This window comes from Danio aesculapii, chromosome 25 (genome assembly GCF_903798145.1).
Source record: "Danio aesculapii chromosome 25, fDanAes4.1, whole genome shotgun sequence".
Taxonomy (NCBI): domain Eukaryota; kingdom Metazoa; phylum Chordata; class Actinopteri; order Cypriniformes; family Danionidae; genus Danio; species Danio aesculapii.
In genome coordinates, this window is record NC_079459.1 from 37,278,717 (window position 1) to 37,302,114 (window position 23,398).

The window sequence follows — 23,398 nt, forward strand, 5'->3', positions numbered from 1 at the left end:
GACGTTGATATTTGGTTGATTTTAGGTTGTGTTGAATAGTGACCAAAATCTAATATCAAGCTAACATCTTAAACCAACGTTACATTGACGTCAGATACTGACATTTATTCGTCAGGTATGACAACCAACATCCAACATCTGATAGGCGTCATATTGGTAACCTTCACACAACGTCAATCTACAACATCGTTGATATTTGGTTGATTTTAGGTTGTGTTGAAAAGTGACCAAAATACAAATGCAGAGGCAACATCTTAAACCAACGTTACATTGACGTCAGATACTGACATTTATTCGTCAGGTATGGCAACCAAAATCCAAGGTCTCATAGACGTCATATTGGTAACCTCCACACAACATCAAGCTACAACATCACTGGACGTTGATATTTGGTTGATTTTAGGTTGTGTTGAATAGTGACCAAAATCTAATATCAAGCTAACATCTTAAACCAACGTTACATTGATGTCAGATACTGACATTTATTCGTCAGGTATGACAACCAACATCCAACATCTGATAAGCATCATATTGGTAACCTTCACACAACATCAATCTACAACATCATTGAACATTGATATTTGGTTGATTTTAGGTTGTTGAAAAGTGACCAAAATACAAACACCGAGGCAACATCTTAAACCAACGTCATATTGACGTCAGATACTGACATTTATCCGTCAGATATGAAAACCAAAATCCAACATCTGATAGGCGTCATATTGGTAACCTTCACACAACATCAAGCTACAACATCACTGGACAGTGATATTTGGTTCATTTTAGATTGGACGTTGGACATTGAGGTCGGCCTAGCCATTGGGTTTCCACGATGTTGCGGTAAAAACTGATTGATAAGCAGTCCAAAAGCTCCAGCTGTATGTGTGTGTGTGTTCTGCAGATAATGAAGAGCTCTGCTGATCTGCATAATAATGAGCGTCCGGCCACTCAGAGAGACATTACTGCTCTTGGATTAGCATATCAAAGATCATCTGCTCCATAAATATGCGAAGTGACAGCAGCGGCAGCAGATCATTAGCAGACGTACAGAGCTAATCATCATCTGCTAACGAGAGAGTTTATCTGCGCTGGAGGATTCTGATCAATCGCAAACTGCAGGATCACACATTCAAACACTCCACTGGAGCATTAATCCTCATCTGAAATACTTATTATCTTCCATTATCCTGCAAAGCACTTGACAATATGAAGACTTTCATCATTTCAGACAGAAACACATTCATAATCAGCACTGACATGATTTATTTGAATAAGTACAGCTCAGAATAGGAGTAGTTTATTCTCACATAAATACATCAGCGATGATAGATGACATTTTCATTACTAAGGCTAATCTGAGTAACACTTCTGTATCTGTGTGTATAAAAAATCATTTTTGTAAGTTTGAGCATGAAAAAATCTGCAAAGATACAAACCCAGAAAGTCCTGAATCAGCAGTATTAACAGCAGACTGCAGTATCTGAGACTCAGGCTGTAAAGACTCCGCCTACTTTTGAAAACGGGACAGGGAGCAAATCATTTGCATTTAAAGAGACACACACACACATATATATATGTAGTGTTTTGCTTTCTATCTGAGAATCACAGTTTGACCAGAATACTCAATATTCACCATTGTTTTTTTAGAGTAGCTTTGTTATTGTGTGTATATAAAATAATTTTTTGTAACTTTTACTTAATTCTGAGACAAATCTACAGATTTAAGGCTCTGAAAGTCCTGAATCATGAGTATAAACTGAGCAGGCTGCAGTATCTGAGGCTCAGGCTGTAAAGACTTTTGGAAAGTGGGTGAGAAGAAACAACTCATTTGCATTTAAAGACACACACACATACATATGTAATGTTTCTGCTTTCTATCTGAGAATCATAGTTTGACCAAAGTACTCAATAATGTGCATTTTCTAATTGACATCAGCACTTAATCTATGATTTATTTTAACAAGTAAAGCTCAGAATAAGTGTTTTATTCTGAGTTATTCTGACGTCTGTTATGATAAATGACATTAGTACTATTTTGTAATATTTTGGCATGTTCTTCAATAAGGTTATTTAGAACAACATATATTTGTGTGCGTATATACAATCATTTTTGTAAGTTTTACTTAATTCTGAGAAAAATCTGCAAAGATATAAAGCTCAGAAAGTCCTGAAACAGCAGTATAAACAGCAGACTGCAGTATCTGAGGCTCAGGCTGTAAAGACTCCGCCTACTTTTGAAATCTGGGTAGGGAGAAGCAAATCATTTGCATTTAAAGAGACACACACATATATATTTGTAGTGTTTTTGCTTTCTATCTGAGAATCACAGTTTGACCAAAATACTCAATAATCACCATTGGGGTTTTTTTTAGAGTAGCTTTGTTATTGTGTGTATGTAAAATCCTTTTTTGTAAGTTTTACTTAATTCTGAGACAAATCTGCAAAGATATAAAGTTCAGAAAGTCCTGAATCAGCAGTATAAACAGCAGACTGCAGTATCTGAGGCTCAGGCTGTAAAGACTCCGCCTACTTTTAAAAACCGGGCAGGGAGAAGCAAATCATTTGCATTTAAAGAGACACATATGTGTGTGTGTGTGTGTGTGTGTGTGTGTGTGTGTGTGTGTGTGTGTGTGTGTGTGTGTGTGTGTGTGTGTGTGTGTGTGTGTGTGTGTGTTTGCTTTCTGAGAATCACAGATTGACCAAAATACTCAATAATCACCATTGTTTTTAATTCAATATGTGCACTTATTCTATGATTTATTTAAATAAATACAGCCCAGAATAAATGTCTTTTATTCTGACATATCTGTTATAAGGTAAATGACATTAGTGCACTTTTATTGTGACTTTTTCTCTACTGATGTTATTTAGAGTAACATAGTTTGTTAATGTGTGGATATAAAATCATTTTTAGTAAGTTTTACTTAATTCTGAGACAAGATATAATGCTCAGAAAGTCCTGAATCAGGAGTATAAACTGAGCAGACTGCAGTATCTGAGGCTCAGGCTGTAAAGACTAAAAACTTTATATGCAAATGAGCTGTTTCTAACTAATTAGCATTTAAAGAGACAGTGTTTTTGCTTTCTATCTGAGAATCACAATACTCAATACTCATCATCTGAAATCAATGAACATTTGTACACTCATATGTTGACAATTTCTTCACTAAGGATAACATAAATGTGTATATAAACTTATTTTGGTAAGTTATATGTGTTTGTGAAACAAGAAACAAAGCTAAAAACCAAGAATCAGCAGTATAAACTGATGAGAGTGCAGTATCTGTGGCTCAGGCTGTAAAGACTCCGCCCACTTGTGAAAGAGGGCGGGGAGAATCATCTAATTTGCATTTAAAGACACACACACACACACACACACACAGTATTCTTGCTATTACCTAATAGGTGAAATCTGCAGAATGTGTGTGTAATATAAGATCTGTGTATTAGTTTGTGCTAACATGTAATGTAAAGCGACACTTTAACTTACAGAAACTAGACTGCACTTCTTACTATTCTGCAAGCGAGAGACTCATTAATGACACCGGAGACTTGAAGAATATGTTTATTAATGTCAAAATATCACAATGACCACACATTCAGCTGGTCCAGAGAGACGACTACGGGCTCTTCAAATCAGACTAGAAACACAGAACACACACATTTACAAATCTACAACCGCTGCGCTGCTTTACAGCAATAAAGCAAACTCTGAAATCCTCACTGAAGAACTGAAAGAGTACAGTACTGTTGGTTTAGGAAGCATTTATACCAGAGGAAGTGTGTGCGTGTGTGTGTGTGTGTGTGTGTGTGTGTGTTTACAGCTATCAGAGAATTAACCAGAACTGATGCAGTGATTAAACCCCACACACTTATTTTGGTTTTACATCATTTCAGCTTTCACCAATACACTCGCATTCGCTGGTCAAATCAGTGTTCTTTTCTCGTTTTATTTGGCCTTTGGAAGTGTGTGTGTGTCTTTATGTGTATGTGCATGTGTTTGTGTGAGACTTTATGTATGTGTGTATGTAATTATTTTCATCACTGTTTTGAATTATGATTTTCTTTTTCATTCTGGAATGTTTTCTTGAATTTCTGAATTTACGTTTTTCATTCTGGAATTTTTTGTAATTTTTTGTAATGAAATTCAGACTTTACATCTCAACATTCTGGAGTATTTTTTTTCTTGAAATCTTGAATTTGTTTCGCATTCTGGATTTTTTTAAATTCTGAATTTATGTTTTAACAATCTGGCTTTTATTGTTGTTGTTTAGTTTGTGTTCTTAATCTCAAGATTCGATGTATTTTTCTAGAAATTCTGTATTTACGTTTCGACATACTTTTTCTTGAAATTCAAAATATTCAATCTCCATTCTGGAATTTTTTCTAAACATTGAGATCTTATGTTTCAACATTTCTGTTCTTGAAATCTTGAATTCACGTTTTGCATTCTGGATTATTTTAAAATTGTGAATTTATGTTTTAACATTCTGGGTTTTATTTGTTGTTTTGTATTTGTATTGCATTTTTTTCTTGAGGTTCTGAATTTACGTCTCTTCATTCTGGATTTTTCCTTTAAATTCAAATGTTTTGACATGCTGGAATTTTTTCTAGAAATTCTACATTTATGTTTCAACATTTTGGATTTTTTTCCTTAAAATTCAGAATTTTACATTGTAGATTATTTTTCCCCTCTTGAAATTACAAACTTTGTTGTGTTGACCTTTTTTTTTTCTTTTAGAAATCTAGAATTTACGTTTCTCCATTGTTTTCTTGAAAATCTGAAGTTGTTTCACATTCTTGATTTTTTTTCTTGAAATTTGACATCTTGAAATTCGGGATTTTTTAAATCTATAATTTACATTTCAACAGTCTTGCATTTTGCTCCTTGTTATTCTGAATTTACATCTTGCCATACTGACATTTTTATCCTGCAATTTAGAGTTTCCCCCCACCATTCTGGTGTTTCTTTGCAGTTCTGACTTTTCTCATTCAGACATTTCTCATTCCAGTTTTACATCTGGACATTCTGGCATTTTCCCCTTGTAGTTCTGAGATTCTGTCTCACAATGTGGACTTTTCTCAGACTTAAACTTTCATTTTCAGTGTAAATTATTATCATTGTTTCTTCTGGTTTTATGGCCTTTGGAAGTGTGTTTGTGTGTGTCTTTTTGTTTCTGTGTTCATGAAATCTATTTTTCATCCTTAATTTAATTTATCATTTTATTTTTCGTTCTTTTAAAAATGTATTTATTAATTAAACTTTTATTAATGTGTATGTGTGTTTGTAAGTGTGTGGTTGTATGTATGTCTGTGAGTGATAGAGAATGTGTGTGTGTGTGTGTCTCAGAGGTTGAGGTAGGTTATGTAGAGCTACACAGGAGTTGTTCAGAGCTGGTGTTGTTCAGTAGTTGTTTCTGAAAATCCTCCAATCTCCTGAACTGAGACTCAGAGAAGCTAACTAAAGGCAGAACCTGCTGTCAGATTCTCTCCTCACTGAGATGTAAACATTACTGAGAGCTGCTTCAGATGCAGTGAGCAAAAATAAATTAATAAGCCATTATGAAAGTAATTCACTTCTAACTGAACTCAGTATTTGCCCTCATGTTGATCCAAACCTGAGTGACTTTCCTTCTTCAAAAGCAAATGCAAAGTTCAAATGTAAACTCTTGGATATTTTAGTTTTCTGACAAAAGTGCATTCACTCAATTTTCCACTAAAGTTTCAATGTTCAAATTGAAAATTCCTGAAAAAAATGGACAAAACTGAACCTTTAGTGGAGAAAAGAGCGAATGCAAAGTCATTTTTTCCTGTCTTTGACAAAACAGGCTTTAGCTAGTATGAATTTGAAATAATTGAACCAGCAAATACAAATTTAACATCACATTTCCTGAAAAAAACAAGTCTTTAGGAAAGTTTGGTGAGACTTTATTTTGACAATCGCTATTGTGCATTTTGTCGACTAAAATTTGCATTGCAACTGCATGCCAATTACTTATTTGAGTATTAGTAGACTGTCTGCTGAATATCTGCTGATACTGCTCCTTCAACAGACTTTTAACTGACTAGAAGAGACTTTTCAAGTACATGACAACTAACACTAACCCTAACCTAACAGTCTGCTTATAATCTAATGAGAAGTAGTTGGCATCTAGATGCAATGTAACGTAAATTCAAGATAATGTGTTAAGGGCCCATCAAAATAAAGCATGAAGTGTTGATTAGTTTAAAAATATTATGAGCAAATAAGCAAACGCAAATTTAATTTAAACATTTTCTGATCTTTTTTTGACAAAAGTGAGGCGATAGTGAGCAAACGCAAAGTTAAAGTTTCAGAAAATAACTCTTCTAGTTGAATATGTAGTGAGCAAACAAATAATGTGAAGCTCAAATGAACATCTTCAGAAAGATCATTTCACAAAACTGAAACTTTAGTGAGACAACGAGCGAATGCACGGGTTCATTAAAATAGTTCGTCAATCTTTAATCGCAAATAAGAGAAAGTAAAGTTCAGTTTTAAAATTGTGCAACCCAGGCTCATTCTGAAAACGTAGTCCAGTGGACGTTTCTGGAGGCCGCGAATTATGTAGGCGGAGGTGCGTATGGCTGCATTTCGTTTTTTAAGTGAACGCTGTGGGGCGGTATGACGCCGTTCCTTTAGCGCTCGCCGACTGACCGCTTACCTTCGTGTGGAGGGCTTTCCCGCCACAACCAGTTTGTCCGGTTAGCTCGTCCTGTGCGTCGGCGGACTCGAGACGCAGAGAGGAGCTGACCACGACGACCGGGTTCGAGTCCGGGGAAGAGCGGTTCCAGAAATCAGGTAAGACTAAAACAGAATCCAAGAAATAAAGCGAAGAGGTTCATAACAGGGTGAGAGTGTGGTAAAAAAAAAAAAAAATGGACGAGGGCTTTTCCTTTTCCGGACGGCTTTTGTAAATCGTTGGTTGGGTTTAGGGCAGGCGGGTCGATCAGTAAAATCGGTTGGGTTCAGGGAAGGAGGAGGGTGGATTGGCCGGTCGCCCAGTCAATCATTTAGCCAGTCGGACAGACAGATGTTCGTTCAACAGCGGCCTCTGGTGGGTTCACGCGAGAACAGCGCGGGCGCTAACGGCACTCGCGGGAGACGTACGAGAAGCCAAAAAGGCACACACAACGGCCTCTCGCGGATTCGCGAAAACCAAAAACTGCAAAAATACATACCTCCCAGACTATGTTTTCAGAATGAGCCTGGGTTGAAATTGTGAGTGTTGAAAGCAAACTCTAAAATAATTACGTCAAATAAAGTCATGCATGTTCTCACCGTGTTGGTGTGGGTTTCCTCCGGGTGCTCCGGTTTCCCCCACAGTCCAAACACATGTGCTATAGGGGAACTGATCAACTAAATGAGCCGTAGTGTATGAGTGTGCATGTGAATGAGGGTGTATGGGTGTTTTCCAGTACTGGGTTGCAGCTGGAAGGGCAGCCGCTGTGTAAAACATATGCTGGAATAGTTGGCGGTTCATTCCGCTGTGGCAACCCCTGATGAATAAAGGACTAAGCTGAAGGAGAATGAATGAAAGTCATTCAGGTTTAAATTGAACAAGCAAGTCAGATCATTAGTTTGAGTGAATTACTCCATCCATGAAATATCGCACAACAACAAATAAATAAATGAAAAATAAAAACCCAAAGCAATGAACCTCTCGTATAGAAAACATATAAAATATCAGAGTCATCTGTCATAAAAAGTGCCGCATTGAACGAGGCAGAAGTGATCGTACCCGGCGGGTAAAGTCATACGGTGGTGACGGAGAGGAAGGCGCTGTGCTCTCTGGCGCCCTCTGCTGCTGCTGTGTGTCCGTGGCTCAGCATCTCCTGAATGGTGATCCAGCTGTCCAGAATCCTCCTGTTCCTCCTCTTGGTGCTCCTGCGCTGGCTGATCTCCATGATGGAGGTGTTGTGGGTGTCCGTCCGGCCGCGCTGCATCATTTCTCTCCTCCGCCGCTGCTCCTTCGCCCGCAGGAGCTGCTGTTTTCTCTCCTCTTTGCTCCAGTATCTCCCCATCTTCATCTCGCTCATGGTGTCGTCGTCGGTGGTCATTCCTCCGCTGCGCTCCTCTTTAATCTTCAGCGCTCGCTCCCGCAGCAGACGGTCCCGCACCGGACGCTTGGTGATGTACCTGCAGAGGAGGAAGGAGAAGACAGATATAGTAGTGTGCTTTCAGACGAATGAATTCGTCACATTTAATCAGCACGTACCTGGTCCCATCGCTCCGCACCTTCACCTTCCACTCCATCTTATTGTCCTCCTGCGGGACGCTCATGTTGATCATCCCGAACTCCAGCGCCGCCTGCTCCTGGATCATCTGCATGTAGCTCCGGCACTGATGCACCGGGATCCTGGAGTGCAGGGACCTGCTGGAGATCTCGTCCGGAGACTCTGACGGGTTGCTGTGATCCGGACTGGCGCTCCTGATAGATGATTCTGGATGCCGGCTGAGCGTTCTGTGTTCTGGAGATCTCTCTGTGGCGAGGGGTGTACTGCGGGAGCTCTCCGCCGTGTTATACGCACTGGAGCTGTCCTTATCTGATCGCTCCGGATGTTCCTGGATCTCTGGGAGTTTGGAGTCCGTCTTGTGGCGCTGCATGATGTTCTGGCACTGGATCTGGATGCTGCGCAGCTCCTGGTTCAGCAAACGCAGCTCGTTCTCGGCGCCGCCGCACTGGATGGATCTGCGGTACAGCAGGTCGTATTCGCCGCTGTTTCGGATCTGGCACTTCAGCTCCAGCAGCTGCTGGAAACGCTCCGCTTCTGGAGTCTCAGACGGGCTGATCTGATCCGGACGCAGACACCGAGACAGACGCTTCTGGATCTGGGAGAGGACGCTCTTCTCTGACGGGTCAGTCTGGAGGATCTGCTCAGGGCTGTAGGAGCAGGAGGCAGTGATGGACTCTTCTCCAGCCGCTCTCGCCTGCAGGAGGATTCACAGCAGGATTACTCAGGTTAACACAGGATTTCTGAGCTCAGGTGTTCTTTAAGGAGATGGAGTAATGCAGAATGCTTCTGACTTTCATTCGGACTTGTATTTCAGTATAAATATCTAAGCATTAATAAATTGTGAGGGCGACACGGTGACTCAGTGGTTAGCACCGTAGCCTCACTGCAAGAAGGTCACTGGTTCGAGTCCCAGCTGGGTCAGTTGGTGTTGATCAACTAAACTGGCCATAGTGTATGAGTGTGTGTGTGTGTGAATGAGTCCGTTTCCCAGTACTGGGTTGCAGGAAGGGCATCCGCTGTGTAAAACATATGCTGGAATAGTTGTCGGTTCATTCCACTGTGGCGACCCCTGCTCAATAAAGGGACTAATCTGAAGGGAAAATGAGTGAATGAATAAATCGTGATAACGTATTCATGCAGCGCCACAGAATTTGCATAGAGAGTTATACGAGAGATATTAATGTGTTTGGAGAACAAAATACAGGCGGTGTGAAGCCGATAATAATCAAATGACCCTTGAATATCTACTAAAAATAGAGCTTTAGTAAAAATAGAAGACTTATGGATTCAGTGTGATGAAATAATCTGCATGTGTGTTACTCTTGACTGTACACTGAAAGAAACGAAAGTAAAACTGAACCGCATACATAGTGCAGTACCTCAAATGTCCAGTAGGTGCAGGTCAAAACCACACGTGTGTATATATGGCTGCACAATAAAGATAATCATTCAGAAATACTAGTGGTGGGTAAAGCGAGGCTTCATAACACTGAAACAGTCGAAGCAAATCTGTCGAAGCTTCGAAATGTTTGGAAACCCGTCTCTACAGTGACACCACGTGGCCACTTTATGTACAACTCTGGAACAGCTTCAGCAAAGAAACCGTTGAGCAAGCTGAGCTCTTAAACCCCATGTTGTAGAATTGAGGCTTGAAGTGATTTAGTGGAGCTGTGAGAGATCCTGACTAACATGCAGCGGTAATGGGTTCAAATCCAGAGTGGTGCAGCTACAGTTTTTAAATGCTCTGTTGTTTAGGGCTGGGCGGATCGATCCTAATATCAATAGTATCGATACCAACATTGGTACTGATATCGGATCAATAGTAGCCTTCCGAGATCGATACTTTCATTTAAATTTCATCTAATTTACGCTAAAGTACACTGCTCCTGTTTCATAAAAGAGTGGACATGTCTCTAAATACCTCACTCCTTTTATATCTCGTATGCGCCGTTGCTCCCTGCTCGGCTGTTAATAGTTGTGCTTTCATCACGTGACTCTGCAGAGCCAAAGCACAAGCACTTTTAGCTGTTCTGAGATGACGGAAAGAAAGAGGAGCGCTGTTTGGAGTTATTTTACTGCGGTAAATTAAAATACTGCAAACTGCCATGTTTGTAGAAATTCTATTCGATACTGTGGCAACACTACAAGTCTATACAAACACATACAACAGCACAAAAAAAAGAGACCGGCGAGCTGCGAAACAGGAGAGAAGAGGAGGCAAATCCTCCAGACAGACCCCCAGCAGTGCCAGAGGTCATGCACTGGCCGAGTCGTTTCAGAGAGGCAATGAATATCCAGGTAAATATCCTACAGTGGTGAAATGAATATTTGAGTTATATAGGACATCAGTTTCAGTGAATGCCAATTGAAGAGGAAACTTGGTCATAGGTGAACTACTTCCATCATCAGGCTGATTAAATATAGTCTATATAGTCAGCACATTAAAAGCTGCTATATTTATATGAACTATTTTAGAATTGTAAGAGGCTAAATGATCATATGCTTTTGTTTATATGACAAAACATCTCTTTTTGACTTAAGAAGGTCCATACTGACTCCAAAGGCAGATACTGATGAGATCAGGGCCTGGTGTGTGGACTCTGGGGGTTTTACGATGTGGTCACATGTTGATTGGTCAGTTTGAACATCTCAGCATTTGGGCTTTAGTCACATGGTCAAGAAAGATACAGAATAGGTGGTAAAGCGCTGCTCTGCCTCTTTTCCTGCCCTGTCTTTTCCTCCTCTGCTCTTCTCCTCCTCTGGAGTCTATCTTCTCTGACTCTACTGCAATCAGGCTAATTCTGGGCCTGCTCTCTTTGTCTCTCTCTCCCTCCTCCTGTGTCTCTCCTTCTACCTCTGGTAACTTTAAATTTACATTTAAGCTGGGTACAGTTTATATCATATGCTTTATTATTTCATATCTCATCATTTTATACAGAATTATTTTGTAATTAATTCAGTTGTAACCATAGAGAATTATTGTCATTAAATCATCTCATTATCAAGTATTTGTGAATTACTTTTGTGAATTACACTTATTTGCTTCATATTGCAATACAATACAATCCCATAATATCAGCGCTCTCCCACATTTATAGCTATTAACACTGCCCTTATGTCTGTTTTTGGTATAAGATAGCAGAAGAATGGTTTGACTAGAAATGTAGAGTTTTTTACCATCAATACTGATAACCTTTTAGTCATTCAGCAGAACTACAGTTCGAACCGCTGTGGTTTAAAACCCATTCCTACAGAATTGAAAACTTTCAGCAGCTAATAAAATGGTTGTAAATCAGTTATATCTTGATGTAGTGTAATAAAAAGATTGAAAAACACTTAAAAGATTTTGTAGCTGGTGGGAATACAGACGCTCTAATAAATCTGGCCACCACTGAATACCGTAAACTTCAATTATGAACATTTCTGAATATCCCTCATTATATACAAGCAACTGTTTGCACTCTGTTTATAAAATAAGGCAATGTTAAGAGTCTAATGAAAGAGAAACACTTTATATTGTTATTATTAACAAAACTGAAAAAGCTTTAAAACACTTGTTCACCAGTAATCATTTTGTGGTCTTTAAAATGTATTTAATATGTATTTAAAATGCAGATTTATTTGACATTTATCTGTTTAAAGACATTGAAGAAGTGCTAAAAGAGAAATTACTTTGATATTATATTATTATTTCTGAACAAAAACCCCAGACTGAAGGAAAGTTGAAAACTTCATTGTTCTCTAGTAATAAGTTTGTGTTTGCAAATCCAGATCATTACAATAAAAACAAATAGATTTGGCTTAAAAGTGTTTAAAATTTGTCCTGCGTTTTAACAAATACATTTAATTATAGCTGCTTTGAGGGCATTCAACTCTTCACACAATATATTCATCCCACTTTTCTCCCCTACAGAAAACTACTTATAGGTTCAAGTGCATGCTTTTTAAAGTGTAAGTATCGGCATCAGCGATACTGGCCCTGTATTTACTTGGTATCAGATTGATAATAATTGTGCAGTATCGCCCTACAGTTCTTGTTACGTGTTTTGTTTTAACATTGGTCTGACACCTGAATGAACACTTTGTGAATAAATCTGTCTTGTTTTGGTCATAAATAGTAACATTATTAAAATAAGTCATGATTTCAGAATATTTCTACAAGTCTGGATTCAAACTCAGGCCATTAGCAGCACAGATACTGAGTGCACACGCTCGGTCCACTAGACCAGTGTTTCCCAACCCTGTTCCTGGAGGCACACCAACAGTACATATTTTGGATGTCTCCCTTTTCTGAGCCATTAACTTCAGGTGTTGGAGTCTCTTCTAATGTTATGATGAGGTGATTCAGGTGTGTTTGATTAGGGAGAGGTGGAAAATGTGGACTGTTGGTGTGCCTTCAGGAACAGGGTTGGGAAACACTGCCCTAGACTACATGATTTTCCAATCTTGTCAGTCAAACGCAGATTCGCCAGGTCTCAAAATGCTTCTTAAATGTCCAGTGCTTTAGTCACGTGACCCAGGTGTTTCCAATCACCTTAGTCATGTGGTGTTTCGGATCATGCTTTGGTGCAGTGTTTCAAAACACTTGCGCTTCGGGATCTCGACACTGTATCGTCAGGATACGTCAGCCATCCCTAAAGAATAGATATATTTGGAGGCCGAATCTCCTAATATTTTAGACTGCATTTGCAGAAAAAGGTCAATATTGAAGACTGACACCTGCTGCAAATATACATGAATTCATGAAGGCTTGGATATTCATAATAGAGAACAAGGCAGAATGAGTGTTTGTTTGTGTGTGTGTGTGTGTGTGTGTGTGTGTGTGTGTGTGTGTGTGTGTGTTTAATCCTGATGTTCAGGTATTGTTTTCTCTTCACCTTCTTCTCCTCCTCCTCTTCTTCTCTCCTCTGCTCCTCCAGCATCTCCATCTTCAGCTCCTCCAGAAACTCACTGTGCTCGTCCTCCAGCCACGGCTCCTCCTGAACACACAGAACACACACACACACACACACATGCTGCTCGTCTGTGTGTTTGACTGAGCTTCATCTAAAAACACAAACACTGAAGATCTGCTCCGATTCTGCGGCATCTGTCGCTGTTACCATGGAGACGGGAGTCTGGCTCTGGCTGATGGAGCTGGACCGGGTTCACTCTCAGACCGTGTGCAGATATCTCTTGGACAAATCTCTGGTGTCGTTCAGTCATTCATAAATGAGGCTGTTAATAGACTCGTGTGTGTGTGTGTGTGTGTGTGTGTGTGTGTGTGTGTGTGTGTGTGTGTGTGTGTGTGTGTGTGTGTGTGTCTCCTCAGTCAGATATGAGCTGCAGGAGTCTCTGACACATCTATGAGGTTTCCTTCATGAAGGAGCTGCTGCTTTTTAATACACACACACACAAACACACACAATTGCACGCACACACATGCACGCATACAGACACACACAGATATATGCACACACATGCACACTCTCACAGATACACGCACACACAGATACATGCACACAGATGATTGTACACACACACACATGCATGCAATCACAAACACACAGATATGTGCACACACACACACACACACACACACACACACACACACACACACACACATACATACACACACACTCTCACAGATACACGCACACACATGCATGTGCACACACACATGTATGCGTGCACACACACACACACAGATGATTGCACACACATGCAATCCCAAACACATACATACGTGCACACACATGCAGACACACACAGAAATATGCACACACCTGCACGCACACACACACGCACACTCTCACAGATACACGCACAAGCATGCATGTGCACGCACAAACACAGATACATGCACACAGATAATTGCACACACACACGGACACACACATGCATGTATGCAATCACAAACAGACAGATACATGCACACACACACACACACACACACACACACACGCACATACACACAGATATATGCACACACACACACACACACATGGAATTCCAAACACATAGATACGTGCACACACATGCAGACACACACAGATATATGCACACACATGCATGCACACACACATACATACATACACACACACTCTCACAGATACACGCACACACATGCATGCAATCCCAAACACATAGATACGTGCACACACATGCACACACACACGCACACTCTCAGATACACACACATGCACAAACACAGATCTATGCACACAGATGATTGCACACACACACACACACACACACACGCACACACACATGCATCCAATCACAGATATACGTGCGCACACACACACACACACACACAGATATATGCACACACATCTACGCACACACACACTCACACACTCTCACAGATACAAGCACACACATGCATGCGTGCACACACACACACAGATACATGCACACACACACACAGTCATCAGAACATCAGCTATAATGACAGCCAATAAAAACCCCAGACCATATTAACATATGGAGATGATGAGGTCAATTAAACACGTAAAGATCAAACACACTCATCATCTGTCACACCAAATCAAAACTCACGTTCAGTGTGTGTGTGTGTGTGTATTCTCATATTTAGACTCATATGTGTGTGTTTAATATCATCAGTGTGAGTTTACAGCACAGCGTTACTAATAATACTGTATTTATAGTATATTCACTAAAGCTGAAGCATCTACATGTCTACAAAACATCATATGAATATTATACGTGTATTATAATGCTCTATATTAGCTCATCAATAACCCGACCCATAATTATAATCCATATCTATTCATTGTGACACCTTAACACTAACCGGTCAGCATATAGCACAGAAAGACTGACTGCTAATGGATATTCTGATTAATGAATAGTCAATGTTATTATTATTCATATGTCACACAGTTGTTTTTATACCTGTATATCTGGTCTGGCCACGAGCAGCACGATATTCCTGCTCTCCTCATTGGAGAGAACGCCCACTGCTTCCTGTCTGTCCTGAATGTCCCGCCCATTTATCTGTCAATCAAACCCATCAGCCAATCAGACGCAGTGTTACATCAATATAGTAAACAGCAAATGGTCAAAAGCTGGATGTTTTTCTTCAGAATAGTGCATCTAAATATATATATATAATGTTTGACAATCATTTTTAGTCAGTTCAATTAATTATTCACATAATAATTAACTTAAAATCTCTTTATTTGTGAAGAACAATCTGTGCATTTAAATCAGGGGTGCCCAAACTCGGTCCTGGAGGGCCGGTGACCTGCAGATTTCAGCTTCAACCCCAATTAAACACACCTGAACTAGCTAATCAAGCTGTATGTAGGCATACTAGAAACCTCCAGGCAGGTGTGTTGAAGCAAGCTGGAGGTAAACTCTGCAGAACACCGGCCCTCCAGGACTGAGTTTGGAGACCCCTGATTTAAACATTTTATTCTCTCTCTGATTGTTTAAGTGTATGTTTCTGAATCTTTCTTTCTTTTTTGATTGTTTTATTGAGTTAATATGTTCCTCCAGATGAACACACAGCATGTGCCCTGCTCTCCTTCAGGTCCTGTAGGTCTCCTGCTGTTTTACCTGTAGTATTCGGTCTCCTTCTCGGATTCTTCCGTCTCGGCCCGCGATGCTGTTCGGCTCCACCTGACAACCACAGCAAATATTAATGATGACATTCACAATTATGCTGGATTGAATCTGATTGGCTGATGCTTTGAGACTCCAGCCAATCGCGTGCTTCTCTGTGACAGACCATATTTCTCCATTTGTTTTTCTGAAAGTATATATATTTTTATATGTTCAGTTCAGGAAATATGTGCTGATTACATTACAAACGATGATGTGGAGCTAAATAAAAATAAAAAACACCAGAGTTGATCAAATTTAATGAGTGGGGGTTTATACTTATGCGTCGAGTGATCGGCTGACCCACATCACCTGCCCTGCGCGTAGCTGTGCATTTATAGTTCTGCGTGCTGTTTGTGTTGCTCTGCAATAACACTTCTGAAACACTAGCTGGCAGCGCTGTGTTGACGCTGCTCTGTGTCGAGTTTCTTCGCTGGTGTTTTGTTTTTTCTGAGCGCTACCAAAGAGCTAATAATGACCAAGAGGCGACACTCAATAAAATGTTCCATTGCAACAGCAGCGCCCAGCAACAGCCCCGGATTCCGCCATTTTGGAGTGAAAGCGGTCAGCTGTCTGTGATGGCAAGCAGCTGCTTTGTTTTTTATTTATTTATTTTAAAAGCGCATTAAAGCTGAGATACAAACTGAGAGACGACAATACAACACTTACAATCACAATCATCAGCACCTTTAACAGTTTATTTTACAGACTCATAATATGCTGTGGCTCTATTGGAATTTTCATTCCAAAATGGCTGCCGCGCCATCTAGTGGCTGTTTCCCAAATCACACGTGAGTTTCGCCTCTTGGTGATTCTATGCTCTTTGATGCTATACCTTAATCTACAAGTTGCTCATTCAGAGGAGGGAACCGGGAGGTGTGCAACAACTTTAATCATAAGGTAAACACAAAACAACAGTTTCCATCTGGAGCTCCTTCACAGGACACGTGTAAACACTCGCTGCATCTGACTCACGCGGCTCTCACCCCCACCCACACTCATCAGCGATACCAAGCCCACTAATCACAGAGTTTGCGCTACGCATCATTGCGACGTGTAGTTACATTTCGTGAGAGGTGCACGTCAGCGCTGGCGACGGCCACAGCAAGGGCTATGTGACCACACGCATGCTGCGCCAGAGCATATGCGTGAGAATGGAGTGTGAGCATTGTCGCGGCCGCCGCCCTGGCTATTCTGCCACCTCTATGGACCTCCGCTGTGTATGTACAAATATTTACACGTAGCTTTTTCCTGAACAGAATTTGTTGTCTTGTGCTTTATTAATATTTTCTAAATATTCTTAAATAAAGAAACACAAGATATAAAGTGTTGTTCACTGAAAAAATAAATTTAAGTGATAACACTTGAACTGGAAATAACATTCTTACCTTTTTGTATTGTTTTAAGCATAAACTCATTTAATTTTAATATTTAAAAAGGAATATATCATTTTGAATTTCAACTTTACATCATTGCAAGTGCTTCACGCAAACGTTTGCTCACTGCAACTCTCTGATTGGTGCATTTCCTGCAAAGCATTATGGGTAATGTAGTTTACCATTAATTCTGCTGATTAACATGATATTTAAAAGTTGAAACTATTCAATCAGATGTTTTCTACAGGCAGCACAGTGTCTATCTATAGGGGAACTGATGAACTAAATTGGCCGTAGTGTATAAGTCTGAATGAGTGTGTATGGGTGTTTCCCAGTACTGGGTTGCAGCTGGAAGGGCATTCCGCTGTGGCGACCCCTGATGAATAAACAGACTAAGCTGAAGGAAAATGATTGAATGAGTGAATCCTACAGACAACAGAAGCAGATCTCAGAGCTTTGAGCTGCACGTTTAAGTTAAACTTTACATTCTTCACCGGATAAAATAAATGAGTGAAGGGTTTTACTTGTGTTCTATAGAGGTTTTATCAGCCAATCAACGTCCGTCTGTATGTCTGACTGCATCCAATCAGAGTGAACCTCTATAGAGAGTTCCTCAGTCTCCATCAGGTCAGTTTAATCTGCTGGTTCTCCGAGATCTGCTTTGAGACACACAGACTGACGCTGCTGGAGTCTGATAATGATGATCATTTATTAAACTGAGGGTCTACTAATGCTGAAATACAGCAGCCGAGCGTCTCTCACAGTGTGTGTTTCCTCAAATCTACAGCTTTTTCTCTGGGATAATATTACCGAGACACGGCTCTCTGCTCTTCAATTTAATGCAGTGGAGATTTTAATAAGCCTGTGAGCACTGATGGATCTGTACACACACACACACACACACACACACACACACACACCGCCGCAGAGACCTGATGAGTCTGACATGACTTTTAATGAAGACGAGCCACACACATTACGCTGCTCTTAATATATTTGTTGAAAGTTAAAGGTGGGATGGCATTGTGCCGCATATATTGTGAGCTGTATATCTGTACATATGATCTGTGTGTTATTAATAACAGGCTGAATGTGAACAGAGTTACCTCAGTGACGAAGATGGAGAACTCTTCCTCATCATCAGTCCTGTAGCACAGCGTCAGGCCCAGCTTATCCTGACGACACACTCTGCACAGCTCCACCTCCTGCAGACACACACACACATACAGGCACATACACAGAAGCGCACACATACACACACACAGAGGCAAACACATGCACGCACGCACGCACACACACACACGTCACTAATGGTTTCTATATGTTTTACAAACCAAAAATCTTGACAATAACCACCACTCAGAACACAATAGCAACTCCCTAGCAACCTTTCAGAACACCATATCACCTCCATAGCAACTCACTAGCAACCTTTCAGAACACCATATCACCTCCATAGCAACTCCCTAGCAGAACACCATATCACCTCCAGAGCAACTCCCTAGCAACCTTTCAGAACACCATATCACCTCCATAGCAACTCCCTAGCAGAACACCATATCACCTCCAGAGCAACTCCCTAGCAACCTTTCAGAACACCATATCACCTCCATAGCAACTCCCTAGCAACCTTTCAGAACACCATATCACCTCCATAGCAACTCCCTAGCAGAACACCATATCACCTCCATAGCAACTCCCTAGCAACCTTTCAGAACACCATATCACCTCCATAGCAACTCCCTAGCAGAACACCATATGATCTCCATAGCAACTCCCTAGCAGAACACCATATCACCTCCATAGCAACTCCCTAGCAGAACACCATATCACCTCCATAGCAACTCCCTAGCAACCTTTCAGAACACCATATCACCTCCATAGCAACTCCCTAGCAGAACACCATATCACCTCCATAGCAACTCCCTAGCAACCTTTCAGAACACCATATCACCTCCATAGCAACTCCCTAGCAGAACACCATATGATCTCCATAGCAACTCCCTAGCAGAACACCATATCACCTCCATAGCAACTCCCTAGCAGAACACCATATCACCTCCATAGCAACTCCCTAGCAACCTTTCAGAACACCATATCACCTCCATAGCAACTCCCTAGCAGAACACCATATCACCTCCATAGCAACTCCCTAGCAACCTTTCAGAACACCATATCACCTCCATAGCAACTCACTAGCAACCTTTCAGAACACTATATCACCTCCAGAGCAACTCCCTAGCAACCTTTCAGAACACCATATCATCTCCATAGCAACTCCCTAGCAGAACACCATATCACCTCCATAGCAACTCCCTAGCAACCTTTCGGAACACCGTATCACCTCCATAGCAACTACTATGTCACCTGCGTAGCAATTCTTAATCAACCACTCTGAAACAGTTTCACCTGCCTAGCGACTCCAAAGCAAGCTCTCAGAACATTATATCACCTTAATATAGCAACTCTCCTGGAACCTCTCAGAACACCACAAAACCGCCACAGCAACCTCCTACAGTTTTTTACAATTGTTGTACTACAAATTTTAGAAACCTGATGTCAATTTTCAAAACTCCCCTACTGAAAAAACAGCTCAAATCAGCCCTCTAAGACCAGGCTGGTGATGACAAGCCAAAACCAGCTATGTCCAGCTTAAACCAGACTGGTCAAGCTGGATTTAGCTGGTCATTTTCCAGCCTGACCAGCTAAGACCAGGCTGGAAATGGCTGGAAACCAGCCTGGAAATGACCAAAACCCCTCTAAAACCAGGCTGGTCAACCAGCTAAAACCAACCAACCTGCTTAGGCTGGTTTAAACTGGATTTTTCAGTAGGGTCTGGACACAAAACTCTATACAGTCACTACTTCTATCACAGACTCTCCAGTGATCTGTTTCCAGTGTCGAGTGAAAATTGACACCAGATTGGAGTTTTGAAATTTGTGGCAAAACCATTGTAAACAATAGAAGATCACACATCACCTATCTAGCAACTCCCTAACAACCACTTAGAAACCCTTTTACCTTAAACACCACTTACCTGCATAGCAACGCTCCAGCAACCCCTCATAATACTGTATCACCTGCGTAGCAACTCCCTAGCAACTACTCAGATCACCCTTATCACCTGCCGAGTAACTCCCAAGCAACCAATCAGAACACTACATTCTTAGAAACCAGAACACCGTATCATAAAATAAATAAATGTCTTGTTGAAGTGCTTTGGTTATTTCCTGAGCTAGTGGTCTACTCACGTGATACAGCAACACAACTAAAGTGACCACCCATTCTGAACAATGAAGTTTATTAGTATTTTTTTTTTTAAATCAAGAGTTTTTAGATGTGAAATGCCCTCATAACTCTATAGTCAATGCACTGCAGCCCTCTGGAGCATTTAAAATAGTGCATCTCTGCCCACTTTATCAACAACACAACAGCTCCTGTCACATACTGAAATGAAAACAAACATCTATTAGACATCAAAACACTGATCAATAAACTCAGTTCTGTCAGGTCTGAAGGAAGTGTTTCTTATTGTTGTGTGTTTCTGTTTGATTTACTAGAGATTTCTCTCTCTCTCTCTCTCTCTCTCTCTCTCTCTGTGTGGTGTGTGTGTGTGTGTGTGTTAAGTGCTGAAGCGTCAGTCCTGCGTTTAGTTCTTGAGGCATGAAATCAGCAGCGCTCCACAGTAACAGGATTACAGCTCAGGAATGAAGCGTTCAGAGCAGTCTAATATATCACATTTGCTCTGCGCTAATGAGACGGAGAACAAATACACACGCAAATCTACCATGAGGAGAACACCACCTCACACAGCCAGACGCTTCGGGTTTATATTAGAAATGCTTTGCTCATTTGAGTTTTTCTTCATGAGTATAAACGAGCATTCTCTATTCTTACATTGATTCATTTAGCAGACGCTTTCATCCAAAGTGATGTACATTAAAGAGTGTTCATCATGCTGCTGTTATTAGCAGGACTGTCTCTACTACAGGTCTCAGATCAGTGTGAAGCTTCAGGACGTTATTATTACTATTGTTATTGTTATTATTGTTATTGTTATTATTATTATTATTATTATTATTATTATTATTATTATTATTATTGTTATTATTATTATTATTATTATTATTATTATCATTATTATTATTATTATTATTATTATTATTATTATTATTATTATTATTGTATTTATTATTATTATATTTATTATTATTATTATTATTTGTTTATTTTTTATTATATATTTTTTTAATTATAATTTTTTTATTTTATTTTATTATTATTATTATTATTATTATTATTATTTATATTATTATTATTATTATTATTATTATTATTATTATTATTATTATTATTATTATTATTATTATTATTATTATTATTATTATTATTATTATTCATGTAAAAGGAAAACTTACCTCATACTCAAAATCTTCAGTGCGCTCCGCATCCGCCGGCAGACTGGAGAGGAACTCACTGCCCTCCAAATATTCCTGATCCAGAGTGTGCAGAGAGTGACCACTGAACACACACACACACACACACACACACACATTACTGTCAATTACACTACACTTTATACAGAATATACGGTTATATAATATATATATAATGCACTTTATACAGTACAGAGGAAATGCAAAACAGGTTTTTTCACTCCAGACATTCATATGCATATCAATCAATCCATTTCTCCATTGATATTAATACATCCATCCTTCATCCACTCATTTATCCATCCATCCATCCAACCTAACAGTTATTTATCCATGAGTCCATCCATCCATCAGTTCATCCATTTATCAATCCCTTCATCCATCTATCTATCCATCAGTCAAATCAATATATAAATTCATCCATTTATTGATTAACCCATGAATGCATCCATCCACCCACAAATGTACAAATCCATCCATTTATGAGTCCGTGCATCCACCCATCCATCTATCCAACCAGGTATCCATCCATCAATTTATCAGCTCATTCATGTATCAATCAATGCATCCATCCATCCATCCATCAACCAATCAATACAACAGTCCATCCATCCAACCTGTTATTTATCCATCCATCCATTAATCCATCCATCTGTCCATTAATTAATCAATCCATCCATCCATTAATCCATCCATCAAATCATCCATCTGTCCATTAAATAACCAATCCATTCATCCGTCCATCCATCCATCTGTTAATTAACCCATCCTTACATCCATCCATTAATTCATCCATCCGTCCATTAATTAATCCATCCATCCATCCATCCATCCATCCATCCATCCATCCAGCTGTTAATTACCCATCCATACATCTATCCATCAATTCATCCATTAATTAATCAATCCATCCATCCATCCATCCATCTGTTAATTAACCCATTCATACATCCATCCATTAATTCATCCACCCACCCATCCATCCATCCATTTATCTGTTTGATTCATTCATTCGTTCATTTTCTTTTCAGCTTAGTCCCTTTATTAATCCGGGGTCGCCACAGCGGAATGAACCGCCAACTTAGCCAACATATGTTTTACACAGCTGATGCCCTTCCAGCCACAACCCATCTCTGGGAAACACCCATACACACTAATTAACACTCATACACTATGGACAATTTAGCCTACCCAATTCACCTGTAGCGCATGTGTTTGGACTGTGGGGAAACCGGAGCACCCTGGAGGAAACCCACACCAACACGGGGAGAACATGCAAACTCCACACAGAAACACACACTGACCCAGCCGGGACTCGAACCAGCGACCTTCTTGATGTGAGGCGACAGCACTACCTACTGCACCACTGCTTCGCCTGTGTGATTCTTCTAATCAATAAAATTTCACTCCATCAATTAATTAATCAATTAACCAATCAATCAAATCCATTTATTCATGTGTATTAAGTGTAATTTAAATTTTGTCAATCCACCAACCCATCTATATATCCACCAACCCATTTATCCATCAATTCATTCATTCATTCATCCAACTATTTATCAATAGTTATATATCCATCCAAATATCCCTATATTCATCCATTCACACATATGTCTATCCATCTAGACTATAAACAAGGCTTCAACCAAGATTCACCCACTCCTCCATTGGGCTTATTAGAACTCCACATCCTGAAAACTGCTTCCCTGTTTAACCTATATA

The 23,398-nt window shown here is 40.0% G+C and overlaps 1 protein-coding gene across 1 annotated transcript in view; it reads right to left on the bottom strand.

Moving 5' to 3' along the window:
* Positions 1–7,055: 7,055 nt before the first annotated feature.
* Positions 7,056–23,398, bottom strand: part of LOC130219460 (PDZ domain-containing RING finger protein 4) — a 36,535-nt gene continuing 20,192 nt past the window's right edge. Inside the window, exons 3-9 of the mRNA XM_056451870.1 lie at positions 21,659–21,761; positions 18,347–18,445; positions 15,820–15,882; positions 15,154–15,255; positions 13,134–13,235; positions 8,238–8,950; positions 7,056–8,158 (exon numbers count right to left, since the gene is read on the bottom strand). Coding sequence (XP_056307845.1) covers positions 7,774–8,158; positions 8,238–8,950; positions 13,134–13,235; positions 15,154–15,255; positions 15,820–15,882; positions 18,347–18,445; positions 21,659–21,761 — 1,567 coding nt within the window. The 3' untranslated portion in view covers positions 7,056–7,773. The remainder of the gene's footprint in view (positions 8,159–8,237; positions 8,951–13,133; positions 13,236–15,153; positions 15,256–15,819; positions 15,883–18,346; positions 18,446–21,658; positions 21,762–23,398) is intronic.